The sequence below is a fragment of the Desmodus rotundus genome, chromosome 4 (genome assembly GCF_022682495.2).
Source record: "Desmodus rotundus isolate HL8 chromosome 4, HLdesRot8A.1, whole genome shotgun sequence".
Classification (NCBI taxonomy): domain Eukaryota; kingdom Metazoa; phylum Chordata; class Mammalia; order Chiroptera; family Phyllostomidae; genus Desmodus; species Desmodus rotundus.
This window is the reverse complement of record NC_071390.1, coordinates 135,072,566-135,095,425: the sequence shown is the minus strand read 5'-3', so window position 1 is coordinate 135,095,425 and position 22,860 is coordinate 135,072,566. Positions and strand designations below refer to the sequence as shown.

Here is a 22,860-nt window from a genome sequence, read left to right as displayed (position 1 = left end):
GCTGTGAAGAGAACAAAAGGACAAGACAAAGACTGGGAGAAAAATCCTTGCAAAAAACACAGCTGCCAAAGAAATTGTATCTAGAATATATGAAGAACAAATATGAAAACAAACAATGTAATCTTTAAAATGGCAAAGGATTTACACATATAGTTCCGAGAAGATATACAGATGGGAAATAAGTACATGAAAAGATTTTCAACATTAATAGTTATTAGGGAAATGCATACAAATACCATAATAGTATACACACTACACCCCCATCAGAATGGCTAAGATTTAAAAAACTGACATTACTAAATGTTAGTGAAAATATGGAGGAAATGGAAATCTCATGTACTACCAGTAGGAATTGACAATGGCATAAAAAAAAAAAGCCAACTCGGCAGTCTGTTAACAAGGGATATAAAAGGACATGAAGAAACTTTTAGGGGTGATGGATATGTTAACTATCTGGATTATGCAGACAAGTTCATATGTTTACACACATATCAAAATGATCAAACTATACACTTCATATGTGTGTAATTTACCTAACCAAGCTGTTGGGAATAAAGCACTATTATAGGAAAAAAAATACAAGACAGTGGCTGTAACACAGATAGAAAGAGGATATAAAATGATACAAAATGAAGCTAGAGGATATTGTGGCCTTTAACCTTAGAGCAACAAGAAGTAAAGACTCGGTTTTAAACACAATGAAATCTGGGACTTCCGGCCAAGATGGAGGCATACGTAGGTATACTTTGTCTCCTCGCACAACCAAAAGAAGGACAAAAATCAATTTAGAAACAACCAGAACTGCCAGAAAATTAAACTGTATGGAAGTCTGACAACCACGAAGTTAAAGAAGACACATTTATCCAGACTAGTAGGTGACGCAGATCCCGGCCCACAGGATCCATTGTGGTTGCAATATACACATACACACAGACTACAGAAATCCTGTGGAGGAAAAGGGACAGCGTGGCCACTCCCTCAAGAGGAGAGCGCCCAACCCTTGCCCTGACAGGCTTTTATTGTTTTTCTAGGCCCCTTACATCAAAGAAGGTCCTCCTTTACTATGCAAAGGTTTGTTTTGGGTGGTTATCTTTTGCAGACAAAGGAGAGGGTGTTGCTGAATACATCAAAGGAGGATATTTGCAATGTAAAGGAAGAAGTGGTCCAAATGGCTAGGTTCCATATCTGGAAGGTCTAGCCCAGATTTTAGGAAGATAAAGATACTCAGTAAACATTTGCTTGCCTCAGGGTGAGGGAGTTTTAGCAAGAGCAAGTCTCATAGCAGTCTAGGTACAATGCAGGCCTGATTTCCCACTGGAGAACCTATCCGTGCACGTGGGTCCTGCCCGCCAACCTCGCTCCCCACTAGCTTTTCCAAGTGGGGGGCTGAGCCACATTTCCCACGCTTGAAATAGTTCCCCCAAGTAGGAGGGGAGGAGTCGGGCAGCCAGGGCGAGAGGACTGGAGGCAAGGCAGTGGCTGGAGGACTGGGTGGGCTAGGTGGAGGCTGATGGTCCCACATTTCCATGTGGGTAAACCAGGAGGAACAACTGGGGAGTGAGATAGACCATGCAACCCAGGGTTCCAGTGCAGGAAAAGAAAGCCTCAAAACCTCTGGCTGTAAAAACCTGTGGGGGTTGTGGTTGTGGGAAAACTCCCAGCCTCACAGGAGAGTTCGTTGGAGAGACCCACAGGGTCCTAGAACATATACAAATCCACCCACCTGGGAATCAGCACCAGAAGGTCCCAATTTGCTTGGGGTACAGGGGTGACTCAAAGCCAGCCAAGAGCCAATCAAGCAGCATTATTCTCTAATGCCATCTACATTGTCACAACGGAGTCATGTGGGTTGTCCCACCCTGGTGAATATCTGAGGCTCCGCCCCTTACATTGTAATGGGTGCACCAAGACAAAGAAATGGGGGCCAAATGAAAGAACAGATCAAAGCTCCTAAACAGAACTACGCAATGAAGAGATAGCCAACCTATCAGATGAAGAGTTCAAAACACTGGTAATCAGGATGCTCACAAAAATGGTTGAGTACAGTCGCAAAACAGAGGAAAAAGTGAAGGCTACACAGTGAAATAATGAAAAATATACAGGGAACCAACATTAAAGGGAAGGAAACCAGGACTCAATCAACGAGAGGGAAGAAATAAACATTCAACAAGAACAGAATGAAGAAATAAGAATTCAAAAAAGCAAGGAGAGCTTAGGAACCTCTGGGACAACTTTAAACATTCCAATGTACGAATCATAGGGGTGCCAGAAGGAGAATAGGAAGAGCAAGAAACTGAAAACTTATTTGAACAAATCATGGAAGAGAACTAACCCAACCTAGCAAAGGAAACAGACTTCCAGGAAGTCCAGGAAGCTCAGAGAGTCCCAAAGAAGTTGGACCCAAGGAAGCACACACCAAGGCACATAATAATCACATTACTCAAGATAAAAGATAAGAAAAGAATCTTAAAAGCAGAAAGAGAAAAGGAGACAGTTACCTACAAAGGAGTTCCCAGAAGACTGTCAGCTGATTTCTCAAAAGAAACCTTTCAGGCAACAAGGGGCTAGAAAGAAGCATTCAAAGTCATGAAAAGCAAGAACCTACATCTAAGATTACTCTATCCAGCAAAGCGATCATTTAGAATGGAAGGGCAGATGAAGTGCTTCCCAGATAAGGTCAAGTAAAAGGAGTTCAGCATCACCAAACTCTTATTATATGAAATGTTAAAGGGGTTTATCTAGGAAAAATAAGATAAAAAATATGAACAGTAAATGACAACAAACTCAGTTATTAACAACCAAACCTAAAACAAAAACGAAAACAAACTAAGCAAACAACTAGAACAGGAACAGAATTACAGAAATGGAGATCACATGGAGGGTTATCAGCAGGGGAAAGGGTGGGGAGAGATCAGGAAAAGGTACAGAGAATAAGTAGCATAAATGGTAGACAGAAGATAGACAGGGGGAGGTTAAGAATAGTATAGGAAATGTAGAAGTCAAAGAACTTATACATGACCCATGGACATGAACAAAAAGTTGGGGAATGCGGGTGGGAGGGGGTGCACAGAGCAGAGGGTAATAAAGGGGGGAAATGGGACAACTGTAATAGCATAATCAATAAAATATATTTTAAAAAAATAAGCACAATGAGATCTCAATTTTTTAAAATATACAATAACAACAGTTGTAGACCAAAGTTCCAGGAAGGGAAATGGCAGGAAAAACAGTTACAATGTTATTTCAGAATTTTGGGAGGGAATCTTCATAATCTGACCTTGGGTGAAGGCATTGGAGAGAAACAGAGTCAATAAACACGCTAGGTGTTGACATCCACACTGAGAAAAGTACAGTGGAAATTATCATAACTCTTTGGCTGAGAGCATACAATTGCTCTCACTTTACAGTAATATAAAACATATTTCTTAGAAAAACAGGTATACAACACGTCAGTGCTCTGTGGTTCAGTACTACACAAGTTGTGCATATGTAACTGCAGTATACAGACAAATGCTTTATGTTTATACAATGGTCCTACCTTTACAATCCATGCCAAGTTGTTCAATTAGCAAAATGAAATTCCTGCAATTGGAGTAAGGCAACTCACAATGTTCTGAAAATGTTTCAGATGACTGAGTTAAGTCATCAAGGTCATCCATGGAATTAAATTTCTCTTTGACCTACAAATAAATAATACTGGTTTTCAAAATATACTGGTTTTTCTTAATAAAACATATTAAGTATATAGTGATGGGAACCACCACACCTGGTTTCAGAAGCTTTAAACCACCATGGCTAAGGCTGAGCAAGAGACCTTGAGACCCTATGCCACTGAGGAGATGAAACTTATCTCCCTGGCAGGAGCACCACTTCTGCCCACTTTACTTCACCCTGCCTGGCCCCCAGTGCATGAACAGTTAGCCAATGACAGATAAGATTCCTCAACGGAGGGATGACCTAAGACAGGCATGGTCATGAGGGGGACCTCAGGGAAGGACTTGGGGGGCTGTAGAAAAAGAGGGTGATGGACCCTTGCCCCTCAGCTTTGACATGGCCTGAGTCCTCATTCTGTCTGCAAGAAGTCTCCTAATCTCTTGGCTGCCTTACTTCCCCTGCTTGACCTAAGCCTGAAACAATGCTGGAGTTGAGTGCAGCCCTGTGCTGGAAAGCCCTGGGTTCCCCAGGGAGATCAGGCCTAAGAAAGAATGCATAAAATCCTGTGAAATCTGCTTTGCTAATACGCTCAATTTAAATGATAAGTGTCCAAGGCTGAAATGAGCTTGTTTCCCCAAAGTTTTATGGCCCTTTAGCTATCTGAACCTAACTCTAAATAAGCCCTCATAATTCTCTGAGTGTTATCTATTGTTTGATCATTACTGCCTGACAATGATTGATGGGCTTAATCTGGGAATGTGGGTCTTTGGAGCTGCTGGTTGCTTACTTATTATAATAATGCTCTGTGTACTTTGAAGCATTTGCAAATTATTTTCCCAGGATCGTGTGAGAGACCAGCAAGTAGCAAGCTTTGTGGAGCTATAGCAGTCCTAACCAAAAACAAGGGGGGAAATATAGGAGACCATTCTGCATTGTGTGGGCCTAGCTCCCACTTGGAAAGGCCAATGGGGAGCGAGGTCCAGCACACAGGACCCATGCGCACAGATAGGTTCTCCTGTGGGGAATCATTGTACCCAGGCCACTTTAAAACTTGCTTTTTGCTAAAACTCCCTCAGCCTGAATTAAGGCAGCAAACATTTACTGAATATCTTTGAAGTAACTTCCTAAAATCTATGCTAAACTTTCCAAGGATGTATGTACCCAGTTCAACCACTTTTCCCTTTATATTTGCAAATATCCTTCTTTTTTGGTGTAATTAGCAACATCCTCTGCTTTGTTTTCTGTAAAAGGTAACCACCTAAAGCGGACCTGTGCATATTAAATGAGGACCATCCTCAATGTAATGTGCCCAGAAAAGCAGTAAAAGCCTGTCAAGGCAAGGGTTTGGGTGCTCTCCCCTTGAGAGTGTGGCTATGCCATCCCATTTCCTCCACAGGACTCAGTAGTCCCTGTGAATTTGTCTCGTCTCAGCCACAATGCCGTGGACACCACAGGCCGGAGTCTGCATCAATATAAAGGTGATAAATAACCACCTTTTTATAAAAGCAAAAATGTAAGTATTCTTAAGTGATTTTTATAAAAAAGATACCTTTATCAATAACTAATATTTCTAAATTACCTTCACAAAGTGCATGTCTATAACAAAGGAAGATTTTCTGTTGTTTCACTATATCTACTATAATTTTTTTTACTACAAATAGTATTTTTGATAGTTTATTTTTTACAATACCTTGTTCTCCTCACTAAATGTTTTCTCTTCGTGAGATGTTTTCTTTGCAGATCTAAAAAGAAAACAGTTCTTCTCAGGTAAATATTTAAGATACTTAAGGTACAAAGAATATCTAAACCTATTGTTTCTTATGTAAAATAAGGTTCATAGTCTTATGTCTGCATCTGTAATTAATTTTCCATAAGGGGGATTAAACAATAAATGGAAAGAATAACTAATATTAAAGCACAAAGAAAATACACTATTAATATTAACATGAAGTATTAAATTTAGGTCAAGCTGATAGCCAAAGCAAAAGGAAAAACATAATGTTTGTTACCTGTACTACTGACAGGAAGAAATAACATACCATGGTTTTTCATTGTCATTTTCAATACCACAAGTTTTTACTGGCACTAAGACCTAGTTGGAAAGTATTAGTTAATCCCTTATATGAAGGAATCCCTTTTATAAGAGTCATGATGATAGCTTTTTGAGGACTTACTATGCAACTAGTAGGCCTTATTGTGAGCACTTTACATATCTTAGGAGCATTTTAATCCTCGCAAGAAATCTTGGAGGTAGGCAATATATTCAGTATTTTACAAAGAAAGAAAATGAGGCATAGAAAAGCTAAGTAACTTGCCAGAGTCTATAGAGGTGGTCAATAGCAGATCTAGAATTCAAAGACAGGAAATCTGGCTTCAAAACAAGTGTTTCGAGAATGGGGAAGATGGTGGCGTAGGCAGACATGACTTGTTTCTTCACACAAACACACCAAAATTACAACTAAACTATAGAACAACAGTCACTCAGAACCATTAGAAATTGAGGTGAATGGAAGTCTGACAGCTACAGGATTAAAGAAACCACATCCATCCACTCTGGTAGGAGGGGCACAGACGCAGAACAGGCTGGACCCTTACCCACGTGTGGTGGATAACAATTTGGGAGGGATATCTCAGGAGTGAGGAGTCCCAGCCCCACACCAGGACCCCCACCACAGGGTTCCAGTGCCAGGAAGATAAGTCCCCACAACTCCTGGCTGCAAAACCCAGCAGGGATTGAGTCAGTGGAAAAAACTACTGGAGCCCCAAGCAGTTCCTCTTAAAGAACTCACACATCGACTCCCCTACTCAGACTTGCTCCCTCTAAGCTCCAGCACCAGGGTGGTACCAGTGACATATTGGGAGAAACTGAAGTGTCTGGCATCAAGGCGAGCAGAAGCCATTGTGTCTTTTCTGAACCCTCCCATGCACAGAGCCACAGAGCCACAGAGCCAGCAAGCTGGTGCCATATCTGAGACTCCATCAACCTGTATTTTTTTGTTACATAAATTAACCCATTTATTATTGGCTAGCAATGTTTCCCATTGCTGTTTGACCCACCCTGGAGATCCCCAGAGATTCTGCCCCACCCAACTTACGCGGCCACCCAAGCTGCTTTTCCATGTGAATGGCTGGTCTTGGCTCATGCCGCACAACTTCCTAAATCCTCTCAAACAACAGCTGGCCTCAGAGAGCCCCACAAGGCCTGCACTAAGAGCCAGTAGCCAGTCTAGATTCACAGCTTGTCTCTGCCTGAGAATCTCTAAGTTTAGCACAAGCAGCAACCATCTCAGATTGCTTTATAGCTCAGGCAGGGCTGCTCTGGGCAAAACAAAGGTGAGGGCTGACCTTGGCCTGCATCACCCGGGGAACCCCAGGGCTAGTGCACCCAGTTGGCCAGCTACAGACCACATTGGAGGACTACTGCCCTGCCCCTATCCAGCTGACACTCCGCAGTGTGGAGATTGGTGGTAAGTGGTCACAGCCAATCCTTGCAGCTGACTGGCCTATATAAATCCCTCCCATTGATCTGCCAACAGCAACCAAGGCTCAAGTACAAGAGGAGGGTGTACTCAGACAATATGAAGGGCACGTCTCGAGTACCCAGCCTGGGTGATAGGGGAGGCTGTGCTACTGGATTCTACAGGACACATACTACGTTAGGCCATACTACCAAGACACGGAGTCAAAGCAGCTCTACCTAATACATTGAAACAAACACAGGGAGGCTGCCAAAATGAGAAGACAAAGAAACATGGCCCCAATGAAAGAACAGATCAAAACTCCAGAAAAGAGCTAAACAAAATGGAGATAAGGAATCTATCAGCTGCAGAGTTCAAAACACTGGTGATAAGGATGTTCAAGGAACTTAGTGAGGACCTCAACAGCATAAAAAAGATCCAGTCAGAAACGAAGGATACACTAATTAAAATGAAGAACAATTTACAGAGAAACAACAGTAGAGTGGATGAAGGCAAAAATCAAATCAATGATTTGGAACATAAGGAGGCAAAAAACAACCAATGAGAATAAGAGGAAAAAAAAGAACCCAAAAGAGGAGGACAGTATAAGCAGCTTCTGGGACAACTTAAGAAGTCCAACATTCGCATCAGGGGGTGGCAGAAGGAGAAGAGAAAGAGCAAAAAATTGGAAATCTCTTGCTCTTTTTTCTATTTGAAAAAATAATGAAAGAAAACTTCCCTAATTCAGTGAAGAAAATAGACATACAAGTCCAGGAAGCATAGAGAGTTCCAAACAAGATGGATGCAAAGAGGCCCCTGCCAAGGCATATATAATTACAATGCCAAAGCTTAACGATAAAGAACGAACCTTAAAAGCAGCAAAAGAAAAGAAGTTAGTTACCTACAGGGGAGTTCCCATTAGGCTGTCAGCTGATTTCTCAAAAGAAACTTTGCAGGCTAGAAGGGACTGGGAAGAAATATTCAAAGTCATGAAAAGCAGGGACCTACATCCAAGATTGCTCTACCCAACAAATCTATCATTTAGAATCAAAGGACAAAGAGCTTCCCAGACAAGAAAAAACTAAAGGAGTTCATCATCACCAAACCATTATTGTATGAAATGTTAATGGGACTCAATTAAGAAAAAGAAGATCAAACTATGAACAATACAATGGCAAAAATACATATCTATCAACAACTGAATCTAAGCAAACAAAAACTAACAGAAGTTGTACAATATGCAACTAAGTTGTACAAAAGTACAACAAACAAAAAAGTTGTACAAAAACAAAACCAACAATATTTTTTAAAAATACATTTATGCAAATAACTCTTCTGGTTAACACTAAGCATCTAAAGATGTAGGGATCTTTATGACAGCAATTATTAAACAATTCCTTTTGACGCAAACTTCAAAACTAAGTCTGTAATTATAGAATATGAGATAATCTTCATTTTGAACATAGCAGATAGAAGGCAACTTTTACACAGAAAACATTTGGTTAAAGTTGCCTCAAACTTAGGAAAAGACTGACAAGTAGCCATGGTAATAAGAAGCCACCAGAACCAGTTTTAATTGTGTTTAATCAGTCAGTGACCACGGGCCTCACTCACCAGTCAATCACCACTTCCTCCTGTAAGAAAGCCATTCAGAGACAACCTTATTTGAATAAACACACCTCAGAGTGCCAACCAATCAACAGCCATCTCACCAGAATAACCATGCTGCCTCAGATGATGTCAACCCACTTAAGCCTCTGAAAGTCCACTAGTCCTTAAACCCCGCTTGTCCAGAAACCATGTAAAACAGGAGCAGTCCACTCTGTCAGAAAAGACTGCCAGCATAGCTTTCTCAGTATAATGAGCAACATATTCCAACTTTATCTTTTTATTTCAGATATTGAGAGTTCATTAACCTTTGGCAAAAATATTTTTAAGTCCTAGAATACTTACCACCACTGTATTTTCTATTTCATAATGAAATGAAGTTTGCTATTCCTTTGATCCATTTTACCATAATTAATACTACTATAAACATGAATAATAAAAATGGTGAGTAAGCACAATATTGGGCTTCTCTCCCTAATTGGAAAAGTATTCATGGAGAAAATAGAGCTTACTAGAAAGAGCCAAAAAGAATATTTAAAATGCACATAATTGGCAGGTAAAGTTGTCAGAATGATTCCACATCAAACCTATTTCTTATCTCCATGCGAGCTGCATAATGTTTAAGACAACGCACATAGGTGAAACTCCATTCACTCAGTCAATATCTGTGTAGTACTGCATGCCAGGCCCTTTTCCAGGCACTGAGGCTACGGTAGTGAGTACACAAAAACCCCAGTCACGAGAGTGAAGTAAACGCACAACAATAATGAACTAGACAGGCAAAATACACAGCATGTTAGATGAGATAAATGAAATTTTAATGTGTGGTGTGGGGAGGTCAGTAAAATACTAGGCTGGCCAAGAAAGGTCTTGCTAAGAAAGAGGGTCTTAAGTAAAGAACTAAAAGAATAGAAAAAGCACACCATCCGTATACCTGAGGGAAATGCACCCCACATTGAATCAACAGCAAGTGCAGACGTCTGCCTGCAGCATTTAGGAATAGTGAGAAATTCAGTCTGCTTGGAACAGAACAAAAGGGATGGAAAACAGAAGTTCAAGTCAGAGACAGAGATCTAAGATGAAGAGATTGTGTAAGGCTTTGTAGGTGTTATGAAGAACTTGGCATGTACTCTGAGTGAAATGGGAGGCAATTAGAAGGTTTTGAGCAGAGGAATGGCATTATCTGACTTATCTTTTAATAGGTCCACTGTGTTTAGAATTGATAAAAGAGCAAAAGGGGGGGAAAGGGAAGAAAGGAAGGAGAGAGGGAGGGAAGGAGAGAGACGGGAAGAAGGAAGGAAGGAAGGAAGGAAACCAATTAGTCGTCTATTACACTAATCTAAACAGCAGATGATGGTGGCTTGGGTCTGGAAGATGCTTCTGGATATATTTTGAAGGTAACCTGCAAGTTTTGCTGACAGATTAGATGTGAGGTGTAAGAGAAGTTGACACCAAGTTTTTGGCAGAGCAATTGAAGCGTTGTCCTTAACTCAAACAGAAAGACTGCGTGAAGGGCAGGTGTGAAAAAAAGTATCAGTAGTTCAATTTGGGACATCTTAAGTCTGAAATACCCAAGAGTTATCCAAAAAGAGGTCTCAAGTAGACAGTCTGGTAGATAGGGCTGGAATTAAGGGGAGATATGATATCTGGGCTGGAAATATAAATTTGGGGATTAGCATATACAATGTAGTAAAAGTCATGGGAGAAACAGACCAAGGACTGAACCCTGAAACACTTGAAAGTATAAAAGGTGGGGAATGGGGAGAAACAAGTAAAACAGATTGAGATGAACGGACTAGACAGGCAGCAGGAAACCGGGAAAGTGTGCTTCCCACCCTGAAAACTAAGTCCTGAAAGCCAAATGAAGAAAGTATTTTGAAGAGAGTTTTCCATTGGGTCAAATATTGCTGATAGATTATGTAAAACGAGGTCTAAGAAATTATATCTGGTTTTATTAAAGTGAAAATCCAGTGGTAACCTTGAGAAAAACAATTATGGAGGAGAGAAGGGACTAAAACTTACTAGGATGGGTTCAAGAGTGCACGGAAGGGAAATCAGAATCAGGGAGTACAGACAGCTTTTAAGAACTTTGTAGCTAAATGGCATGATCGTGGATGATCTAATTTTCTTGTTTAGCTAGTTTTTCAATCCTTTCATAGGGATTATGCAGTAGGTTTGCAATGCAGAAAAGTGTTTTAATTGAAAATATGCCAAACCACTTATTAAATAATAAATTCACAAAATTATACAAATAAAAAGACCCCACAAAAATTTTTTTAGATATACAGGATGGGGCAAAAGTAGGTTTACAGCTCTCAGTACAATAAAAAGAGTTCACTCTTGTATTATGATTTATTAATCATTGTATTATTTTCCATACAAACTGTAAACCTACTTTGCCCTACCCTGTATAATGATACTACATAAACCGATTATCATTTTTCTTACAGTTAAAAAAGGTCACAAGGATTTTTTGCTTGATGAAAATCAACTCTAGAATATTTTCTATTACTAAAATATACAAAATAACTAGTCACATTAAAATTCTGTAACAAATAAAGGGGGAAGCATGCAGAAAATTTTTGTTATAAACTGAATTTTTGTAAACTGTATAATATGAAGTTACTGTTGAAAAATTAGGTGTGGTGCATACTGAAATATATTCTCTTTATAAAAGGAAGGATAAAGGCATGTATACAGGGAACCTTTAAAAAGAAGATTAACTACATTAGCAGCACCTTGGTTTACAGTGCAGGGGTCAGCAAATAACTGCCTGTGGGCCAAGTCCGGCCCATTGCCTGTTATAAATGAAGTTTTATTGGCACACAGCTACACATGTTCATTTACCTATTGTCTATGAAAGACTTCAGACTACAGTGAAAGAGACCCGATAGTCCACAAAGTCTGAAATATTGCCTATCTGGCTCTTTACAGAGAAGGTCTGTGCCCCCTGCTTTAACAGATCGGTCCATTGGTATGTTTTAATATTTTACTCAATATACTAAAATTTTTATACAAGACATGGAACAAGTTGTCATGTGAAACTCCTCGCTTTCAAACTAACTTGGGGTCCAGTATTTGAGCACTCACATATTAAGAACAAAACAGAAAAATCTAATAAACAGCAATTTTGATGGTAACAAAGTAGAGCGCCAGTGTAGCATATAACTTCCTTTTGAAACACAGCAGGTATTAAAAAAATTGTTTCAGATGTGACATCAAACAAAATGCTTTAAATCTACTTCAATTATGAAATAATCAGTATGCTGTAGACCTAACCTCATTTTTTCCAGTGGTTACATATTATTTTATGGGTTTAAGAATTTATTTCCTTATAGATAGGTATTTAGACTACCTCCAACTTTTTGATATACAATGCTATAAGAAATATCCTTAACATATATATGTATATACAGGGAGGGCAAAAAGTAGGTTTACAGTTGTGAGTACACAAAAGAATTTATTTTTGTATTATTATTTATTAATTACTGCATTATTTTCCATATGAACAACTGCAAACCTACTTTTGCCCTGCCCTGCATGTAACATATTTATGTAAATGTCCTTGAGGCATATATATATATATATATATTGTATTTCCTTAACATTACATCATATTACATTTATCATATATAATGACCTACCGAATGTTTTATATACATAGTAATATATAATAAATGTCCCTGGAATGCTTTCCTGCAGGGTCTAGTTCCAGAAGTATAGCTGTTGAGATAAAGAAATTATACACTTGAAATTATGAAACATGCTATTTATTACTTACTATTAAATATTGCCGTAAACTTACCTATCAGAATATTCATTCCCTATAATAAGGAATGGCTGCTTATCAGTTTGTTGACTCTTCCTTTGTTGAATTAATCCATCGCTGTCATCAGCATCAGCATTGTACATGTTTTCTATTACATCCACCTCACTACTGTTGTGCATCTTTTTTTCTTCTTCAACCTTTAATGAAAGTTTGATATTAAGGATAATTGTTATTACTTTATTTATTAAAAAGACCTTTTGTGTTTTCATTAATTTTATCATTTGGCTTAGTTTAATTGTCATGACCTTAATCAGTAAAAATATTTTTGTGCTTACTTTAATTTTACCATTACAGGTCTTTGAAATTCTAAATTCTGCTTTATTTCTGTTTTAGTAAAGAAGCAGAATTTTCTAAGACTTCAAAAAGGAAATTAAGAAATTATTTTATTTTGTGCTCTATTCACATCTACTCTCCCTTCTACCCTGCCTTCCATTTGTCCAGCAGAAACACAGAAATAAAAAGACAAAGACATAAAATTTGTCAGCATCTCTTTCGCACCTGGATTCAGCATTCCACAGCCAGGTTTAGAGGACGTGACACTGTGCTTCGGTGACAAACAGGAAGCTTTCCTCTTTCTGCAATAAGCTATATTTTTTTGTATGTTGACTTTCACAATTATCTTTGCTTTTAGACCCTGGAGTTATCCAAAAAGTGAGAGTACTCATAAAATACACAAACCAAATTTTACTACAACACAAGAACAGAGTGAAAGTGATGAATGTTAGGTAATGTACAATCCTGGGAAATAAGTAATGCTCCCCAAATTTTACATTCAATAACCATAAAATTTTATAGCTAGAAGATACGGTATAGAAGTAATTATCTATTTTAGCCCCATATTTGCTGATAATGGGAATAAAACCAAGGTTAAATGATCTGTCCAAAGTTCCTAAAGATGCATTATTTAGTATTTTATGCCACCGAAAAGAGATGATACACTTCTATAATGCTGAATCAGATAAAAGAACAGAAAAATTCATCAAATTAATCAGATAAATTAAAAGTGTGACTTTTGCAAAGTAATTTAATGCCTTAGTTTGGGGAAGGGCTCATCCACCTCTTGCCTTTAAAGGAGAATATCTTGATTTTTGTCTATCTTTTAAAGTCAACGTGCCTCAAAACTCAGTTTTCTCCTTTAAATACTGAATTTTTTGTAAAGGTTTTTTTGCTACCTATATGATAATGTCATACATGTCAAAATTTTCCATACTTTATTAAACAACATTATATAAAGGTTTGAATGTACAAAAACATCTGAGAGTAATGATAAACTAAATATATGCGGAAGAATAGTGTTTGTTATTAAAAATATCTCAAAGTGGTCACTTTGGAATTCTAAGGTCTAGGGCTTTGAGTAAAGCATATAAGATTGCACACACTAACACACAATTAAAGATGAGTTTAGCTGGGAATATTTGTTTATGTTGCTTCCCGCAGTCATGGCTTCCTTCCCATTTTACTGCTTATGCAATGCAATTTATATTGAAGCCAATAAACTAAACAAACAAACAAACAAAAAACCCTAGTGCTTATTACATTTTTAAAGCAATTTTCTTTATGCTTTTTCTGATGCAGAAGGTCACACAGTACATAGCTAAATTAGTGTCACAGTTCACATGGAAGACTGAGAGAAAGACTTAAGTTGATTAAGGAACAAAAATTATGAGAATGTTTTCCTGAACTCCTATTATTTGGATGGTTGAAATAATCAATTTCTAGACTCAATTACAAATTTACACAAACTCGTTTTACACAAAAACTTTTTTCGTAAGTGGAAAACAGATCAGATAACTGATAAGAAAAAAACTGAAGAGTAGCAGCAGATGAACTTCTACCTCTTTTTGAAGTTTATCTTTCTTTTTCCAAAGCCAGAAAACTTAATTTTAACATATCTACCTCATTTTAAAAACATTGTATATCTTGCTGTGATTCTTCATTAGATAACTGTCAAATGTTCTGTCATTATATGGTAGAAAAAACTCACATTAAAAATATTTATTTATTTTAGAGAGATGGGAAGAGGGAGAGAAAGCGAGAGAAACATTGATGTGCAAGAGTCAATTGTTTGCCTCTCACAAACCCCCAACTGGGGACCTGGCCTGCAACCCAGGCCTGTGCCCTGACCAAGAATCAAACTGGTGACCTTTCGGTTCACAGGTGGCGCTCAATCCACTAAGCCACACAAGCCAGGGCAAAAACTCACATTTTCTAATTCATGTTCCATGCTTTTACAGTTATTAGCACATATCCTCATATAATGGTGTCTGGGACAAATATTGATTTTGGTTTTGTTCCCATATAAATATTTGTAACTGCAGAAATATCCTGTCTTATTTGATGCAGGTATTTCATTTTATTGCAGCTGGCAAGCCACAAATCAAGAACGCTTTTTGGATCAAAAGACTGAGGTGTATGTCTGATGCCTAATTTCCAATTAGTAATATTTGCGTTCATATTTCTGCCATCTGCACATCAAACTCATTGTCTTTTTTTCATTTCAAACTTAACTACTGGGTATTTTACTTCTTATTTTTATATCCTTATAAAAACTCTTCCAATTTTTGTTTAAAAAAAATTCAAGGTCTGGTTTGTTATCATTTTTATAGTGTATTCGTATTCATTTAAAAAAGCTTGGAAGATTATTACCAGCAAGCATACTCCAAGGGCCCTGGGTATGAATGAAGTAGAAAGACATCTTCGAGAGTGGGTTCTCTTTGTTCAGCACATGTTTGGAACACTGCAGAGACAGACACTCCAAATGCATCATCATCCTCACAATCAAGTGTATTGTCTGTCAAATTAGAAGGCATTTGTCTCAAGCTTGCTCCTTCTTTAGAATTGTCATATAGTGGCTCTTCCTCAGGACAAGCAGTAATTTTGTATTTTCTCAAATTTCTCCACACTTCTGCTTTAACTCATTTGTGATGAGTTGTAAATTAGTCCTCCACTCTAATTTGCCTTTTTTGACACACATTCCTCATACTTTTGCAGAGGATGCCCTAAGTATGCAGACACATTACCCCTGCCACCTTCTCTATTTATTTCTGGTTCTTGAGACGTTTTTTCCTGGTGTAAAAGTGGAACATTAATTTTCTTAGTTTGATTTTCAGATGTCTTTTCTGTTGGGGTACATGTTTGTGAAATAACTTTATTCTTAATTAACCAAGTATGAATGAAGAAAAATTAGAATAAAAAATTTTTTACTTTATTTTTACTGTTTACACTATCACAGATAGATTTTCCCAATTTCCCCCCACTTTGTGCAACCACCCCCTTCGCCTTTGCCCCCCCTTTCCTCTGACCACCAACCACACTGCTGTCTGTGTCTACGGGTTATGCGTACATGCTCTCTGGCTACTCCTTTTACATTCTTTCATCCAGTCCCTCACTTGTCCTTCCCCTCTGACAGCTGTCAGTCTGTTCCATGTATGTATGCCTATGTTTCTATTTTGTTCTTCAGTTTATTTTGTTTACTAGTTCCACATATAAATGAGATCAGATGGTATTTGTCTTTCACCGATTGGCTTATTCCACTTAGCATAATAACCTACAAGTCCGTCCATGCTATTGCAAAAAGTAGGGGTTCATTCTCTTTTTTATAGCCACATAGTATTCCATTGTGTAAATGTACCATGACTTTTTTATCCACTTATCTACTGATGGGCACTTGAACTGTTTCGAGATCTTGGCTCTTACAAATAATGCTGCTATGAACACAGGGGTGCATATATTCTTTCAAATTGGTGTTCCAGGATCCTTTGGATATATTCCCGGAAGTAGGATCACTGGGTCAAAAAGCAGTTCCATTTTTAATTTTCTGAGGAAACTCCATACTATTTTCCACAGTGGCTACACCAGTAGGCATTCCCATCAACAGTGCATTAGGGTTCCCTTTTCTCCACATCCTCGCCATCACTGTAATTAAAATTTGACTGTTAAACTTATTAATCTGTATTCAGCTACTCCAAAATCACAGGATTGTCACTAAGAATTAAAAAATAACTTGCCTTGGTTTAAACTTAAAAAAAAAAATGAATCAGAGTCCCTAATTTTGTCACTATTGGAACTAATTAACTCATTAGATGTTAAATCTACCCAAAAGAAATTACTAGCTGAATTTTAATGTTACAAAGTCTTCCTCATTTAATTTCCCCTCACTGCCCTGACCAGTGTGGCTCAGTTGGTTGGGCATTGTCCCACAAATTAAAAGGTCGTGGGTGCATATTCCAGTTGGGGCACATGCCTGGGTTGCTGGTTTGGTCACCAGATTGGGTGCATACAAGAGGTAACTGATTGATGTTTTTATCTCACATTAATGTTTCTCTCCCTTTCTCTCTCTCTCCCTTCCCCTCTCTCTAAAAATAAATAAATACAATCTGTAAAAAAATATTTCACCTCACCATATCATAAATAGTGAGTACCTACAGTGCATTTAAGAATTTTTTTTTGGGGGGGGGGCAGTGATTGAAGATGCCACAGAGTAGGTGAAGGTTGCACTCACCTCCTCCCAGGACCAAACTGGAATTACAGATGAATTACATAAAAATCAACCTAAATAACCAACTGAAGAGTAACTGAAAAGAAAAACTGAAACATTACCCTTAAAATCAGGAACAAGACAGGGATGTCCAATTTTACTACTTTTATTCAACATAGTTCTAGAAGTGCTGGCCACGGCAATCAGACAAGTAAAGAAATAAAAGGCAGTTAAATTGTAAAGAAAGAAGTAAAACTGTCATTATTTGCCAATAACATGGCACTGTACATAGGGAATCTTAAACATTCCACCAAAAAATTACTAAAACATAAATGAGTTCAGTAAAGTAGCAGGATACAAAATTAATATTCAGAAATCACTTGCATTTTTATATACCAGCAATAAACTATCAGAAATAAGAAACTAAAAAAATGATCTCATTTACAATTACATCAAAAAATACCTAAGAAAAATTTAACCAAGGAGGTAAAAAACCTGTACTCAGAAAATGTTAGATCCTGAAAAGAAATGAAAGAAGTTACAAATAAGTGGAAGCATATACTATGTTCTTAGATAGAAAAAATTATCATTAAAATGTTCATACTACCCAAAACAATCTAGAGAGTCAACACAATTGCTATCAAAATACCAAAGGTGTATTTCATAGAACTAGAACAAATAATCCAAGAAATTCACATGGAACCCCCAAATACTCTCAGCAATCTTGAAAAAGATGAATGAAGTTGAAGGTATCACACTACCTAATATCAAACTATAATAGAGGCCATGGTGATAAGAACAGACACACAGATCAATGGTACAGAATAGAGAGCCATTGGCAAAGGAGGCCACAAAATACAGTGGGGTAAAGGCAGTCTATTCAATAAATGGTCCTGGGAAAGTTGGACAGATACATGCAAAAAAACCCAAAACAAGCAAACAAAAAACTAGACCACCTTCTTATACCTTACGCAAGAATGAACTCGAAATGGATTAAAGATTTAAAGGTAAGACTTGAAACCATTAAACTGCTAGAAGAAATCATAGGCAGCAAAATCTCTGGGATTTCTCTGAGCAATATTTTCTCTGATATATCTCCATGAGCAAGGGAAACAAACACAAAAAATAAACAAATGGAACTATGGCAAACTAAAAAGGTTTTGAACAGCAATGAAAACCCTCAACAAAATGAAAGGACAATGTACTGAATGAGAGAACATATTTGTTAATGATACATCTGCAAAGGAGTTAATATCCAAAATTTATAAATAAGTCATCCTACTCAACACCAAAAAACCAAACAATCCAATTAAAAAACGAGCAGAGGATCTGAACAGTCACTTCCCCAAAGAACACATACGGATGGCCAATAGACATATTAAAAAGTGATTAATGTCACTAATTGCCAGAGAAATACAAATTAAAACCACAATCAGATGTCATCTCATACCTGTTAGAGTAGCTATCATCAATAAGACCACAAATAACAAGTGTTGGCGAGAATGTGATAAAAAGGAACCCATGTGCACTGTTGGTGGCAATGCAGATTGGTGAAGCCACTATGAAAAACAGTATGGAGTGTCTTCAAATAATTAAAAATGGATCTGCCTCATGACCCAGCAATTCCACTTCTGGGTACACACCCAAAGAAACCCAAAACACTAATTCACAAGAATATATGTATCCCTCTATTCATTGCAGCATTAGTTACAGTAGCCAAGCTATGGAAGCAACCCAAGTGCCCAGCAATAGACAAGTAGATAAAAAAGTGGTAGTACACATTTACAATGGAATACTATTCAGCCATAAAACACAGTGAAATCTTACCATTTGTGACAGCACTGATGGACCTACAGGGTATTATGTTAAGTGAAATAAGTCAGCCATAGAAAGACAAATACCATATGATTTCACTTATATGTGGAATCTAAAGAACAAAATAAACAAACAAACAAAAGAAAAACAAAGGCAAAGATACAGAGAACAGACTGATGGTTGTTAGAGGGCAGGGACTTGGGGGACTGGGTGAAAAAGGAGAAGAAATTAAGAAGTACAAATCAGTTGTTACAAAATAGGCACAGGGATGTAAAGTATAGCATAAAGAATACAGTCAATATTGCAATAACTATGCATGGTGCCACGTGGGTACTGGAAATATTGGGGGAAATACTTTGCAAAGTATATAATTACCTAAACACTATGCTGTACACCTGAGACTAATACAAAATAATAATGAATGTAAACAATAATTAAAAATTAAAATTAGCCCTGGCTAGTGTAGTTCAGTGGATTGAATGTGGGCCTGCAAACCAAAGAGTTGCTGGTTCGATTCCCAGTCAGGGCACATGCCTGGGTTGTAAGCCAGGTCCTCAGTGGGAGGCACACAAGAGGCAATCATACACTGATGTTTCTCTCCCTGTCTTTCACCTTCCCTTCCCCTCTGTCTAGAAATAAGTAAATAAAATCTATTTTTAAAAAATTAAATTAAAAAACAAAGAACTTTTTTAAAAGAACAACTGGAGAAGAGGAAAGCTTTAAATTATTAGGAGCCAAAATCATTGACATGAATCAAAGAGAAAAACGAATCCCTAAATTTTAATTCAAATAATATAGTATGATAGTGTAGGCATTGATATAGTTATCTTGTGCATCTAATTCTAATATGTTCTAATATTTGCTAATGAGAGTGGATAAAAATTTAATAATATTTCCTGATTTTCTACACTGGAATAAATAAATTAGAAAGTTACTGTTTGTACTCTAATAGCAAAAGGCTCCCTTCAGGAAGGTGTGGTTCTCTTAATCAGCAGTTGAGATGATTTTATGGCGTTATTCTCTCCCTCAATGTAGACTCAGAAGTCAATTACATAGAGATCACAAGGCAGCACATAAAGCTTTAACCGTGGCATTAGTGAGCAGCAATGTAACACTGCAAACTTTGAACCACTGACCATGATTACTCTTTTCACATGAATCCAACTCAATGGCCATCAGTGTTACATTGTTCATAATTTTAATTGTCTTATGATATAATTCAGTATTTGATGCTACCTTTTATATCATGTAAGGAAGTTATAAAAATGCAAGAAGCAAAATATTTGAGATTTTTTTGCCTCTATTACAAAGATAATATTTAGCTATAAATTACTATAGATTCTAACCATAACTCAGCCTCGTAACTAGTTAAAACTAAATAATCAATTATGATTTATTGATTCTAAGAGACTAGCTTGAAAGGTAACTTCGTTTGGACTATGTTACATTATTAAAACATAGAAAACAATATACCAGAAATTTGCATTTAAATTTTACATACCCGTGGGTGGTTATTTTCACTTCCATCAAGCCTTTCTTGCTCTCCCTCTGATGTCACTTCTAAGTCTAGTTCTGCTGACAAATCTATATATGAGTTAAAATGAGCTACTTAGAACAGTTAAAAGCTATAATCTTTATAAAAATGGGAAACACATTTTATCAATTGAGAGTTTAAATTAAGCTTAATCTTTAGCTGAATATTTACTTCTTTAAGAAATACTTCTAATTATTGAAAACTTCAACAAAGCATTTAGGAAATATCAGATATTACAAAGTTCAAGGCATAGAAACCTCAGAAATTCATTCACCCAACATCAATGAACAAAACAATCAGAAACAAAACAAAACTTAGAAATACCACACACACATATAGTCACACCATATTTTCCACCTCATTATGATACCTTTTTAACATCTCCTTAACCTTCAGCTGCAACATTATTCATGATTTCCAAAATCACTGTCACTTTTTATGCCTTTATTAGTGTATACCCTCATTATATCTGAAATGTTTTCCTCTACTATTCTGACAAATTTCATCTTTTAGGACTCAGCACTGTCCTTTAAAGAACATAGATAAGAGGTGTCAGGAATAGCTTTTCTAGAGATGATGCCTGAACTGAGGCTTAAACAGTGAGGTTAGCCAGAATCAAAGGGGAAGAGGGCAGGAAAGGGAGACAGCGTGCAAGGCTACATCTAGACAGGGAGAGAAGCACACAACAGGATCCATTCTGTCTAAAATGCAGGGATTGCTGAGGAGGGCATCACCGGCAGTTGAGTAATGCCAGAGAAAAGAAAGGACAGTAGAGTGGGCTAAACATGGAGAGTTAAGCAGAAGTCAAATTACAAGAGCCTTATGCGTAATTTTAAGAGACCTGGACGTTGATATATTTTAAAGAATGATCACATGAGCATTTGAGATATATCACTCCAAATGCTGTCGCAGTGATGAATGTGAGTGGCATACGAATACATGGAGGAGGATGAATTAGAAGGCAATAATGCAAACTAGAGGATGCGGGTCTGAACAGAGAGGACGTTTCCACAAATATTTAAGATAAGAAATTTTCAGGGCCCAGCATAGAAGAAATCTTTATTCAGTGAATAAATATTCAAATCCTGGGTCAACTAGATTCTGCTCATTAAATGAGCTACCTGAACTGTGTTAAGTTGCCTGAATTTATTTGGTAGTTTTTCTGTTTCACATGTTTCTGTGATGAGGGAGCTTGTGTAGGTGTTTTGAAAGTCCTGTGTCTTGGATCTACCAACCTCATGAAGAAATGAGATATTTGTATAGATAGGTAAATTACTGGATTTATAGCTTTAAGTCACTACCCTAGGAGATAAATGAAAGTCTTTTGTAAATACAATGTTAGTTCTAAAGGTAAGGAAAGAAGATAGAATTATAGAAATAAAAATACATATGTGTTCAATCTGTTCCTACACACCTGATCCTATAACTGAGAAAGGGCACTAAGGTAATACATACATAGTACACAAAGTGGAACACATGTTAGATGCGGTGAGTCCACAGAATGAGTATCCTCTTAGAATTAAAACTGCTTTTCCATATATTAATTTTAAATGACACAGCTCTCCTTAAAACGAATATTCCTTGTGAATCATGTATTCATTAAAAAAAAAAAACAAGGTAACAACTATGTGGACACATAGCAGCTCAGAAGTAGGTACTGTGTAGCAAATTCTCAGTGATTCCCATTACTGCCGGAAAAGCCAATTCTAAAATGTATAAAGCCATAGAAACACAAAAACTTTAATATTTGGTTTTGTAAGGTGATTTTTCAGTTACACTGAATATAGTTATAATACCTGTGAGTGAGGAGCTATAAAAATAACGCTGAGAAACCACATTTTGTTTGAGTAGGCAATAGTTAGATCTCTACCTAGTTTTCTCATCTAGTCCCAGAGTTCTAAATATAATTCGCTATCCACTCCCAAGTGTATGCCAAATACTAATGTAAAGGAGTTTATTCTTTCTCCTAAGTCTCTTTATATTTAACTATACATTACTTTGGTTACAGAAGAATGCAAATGTCTTGCTAAAAGATATTCTGTTTGGCTGTAGGTTGCACAAAAGGAGTAAATATAAAGCAGATTTTGCCACAAAATGATTTTTGAAAAGTCAAAACTATGGTGAGGCCCCAGAGGTGGTCTAGGGATGAACTCTGTTTCTTTATTATCACCTTTGCTCTCTCTCTGTGCTGGTAACTGTGATCACACAGGTCATGCAGCCTAAAATTCTCTAACAGAAATAGCTCCGACATTAATCTTTTTCTCTATCTGTTAAGGTTGTCTGTCTAGTCTGTACATGCTGACTGACTTTGGGTCATGCATTGTGATACTAATGGATGTTTTTCATGAACTTTAAAATTCCCAGATCTTTGCGCTGGCCAGGTGGCTCAGCTGGTTTGGAGCGTTGATCCGTACAGACCAAAAGGTTGCGGGTTTGATTCCCGATCAGAGCACATACTTAGGAGGCGGTTGGGGCACATGTGAGA

General features: G+C 37.3%; 1 protein-coding gene across 4 annotated transcripts in view; it reads right to left on the bottom strand.

Annotated features, from left to right (window-relative positions):
* The window catches only part of LOC112321614 (ankyrin repeat domain-containing protein 26), a 117,941-nt gene that overhangs the window by 46,326 nt on the left and 48,755 nt on the right, over positions 1 to 22,860 (bottom strand). For all 4 annotated transcript variants that reach the window (XM_053922474.1, XM_053922475.1, XM_053922476.1 and 1 more), the window contains 4 exons: positions 20,343 to 20,425; positions 12,526 to 12,686; positions 5,345 to 5,396; positions 3,539 to 3,680 (listed from right to left, as the gene is read on the bottom strand). In XM_053922474.1, the coding sequence (XP_053778449.1) occupies positions 3,539 to 3,680; positions 5,345 to 5,396; positions 12,526 to 12,686; positions 20,343 to 20,425 (438 nt within the window). The remainder of the gene's footprint in view (positions 1 to 3,538; positions 3,681 to 5,344; positions 5,397 to 12,525; positions 12,687 to 20,342; positions 20,426 to 22,860) is intronic.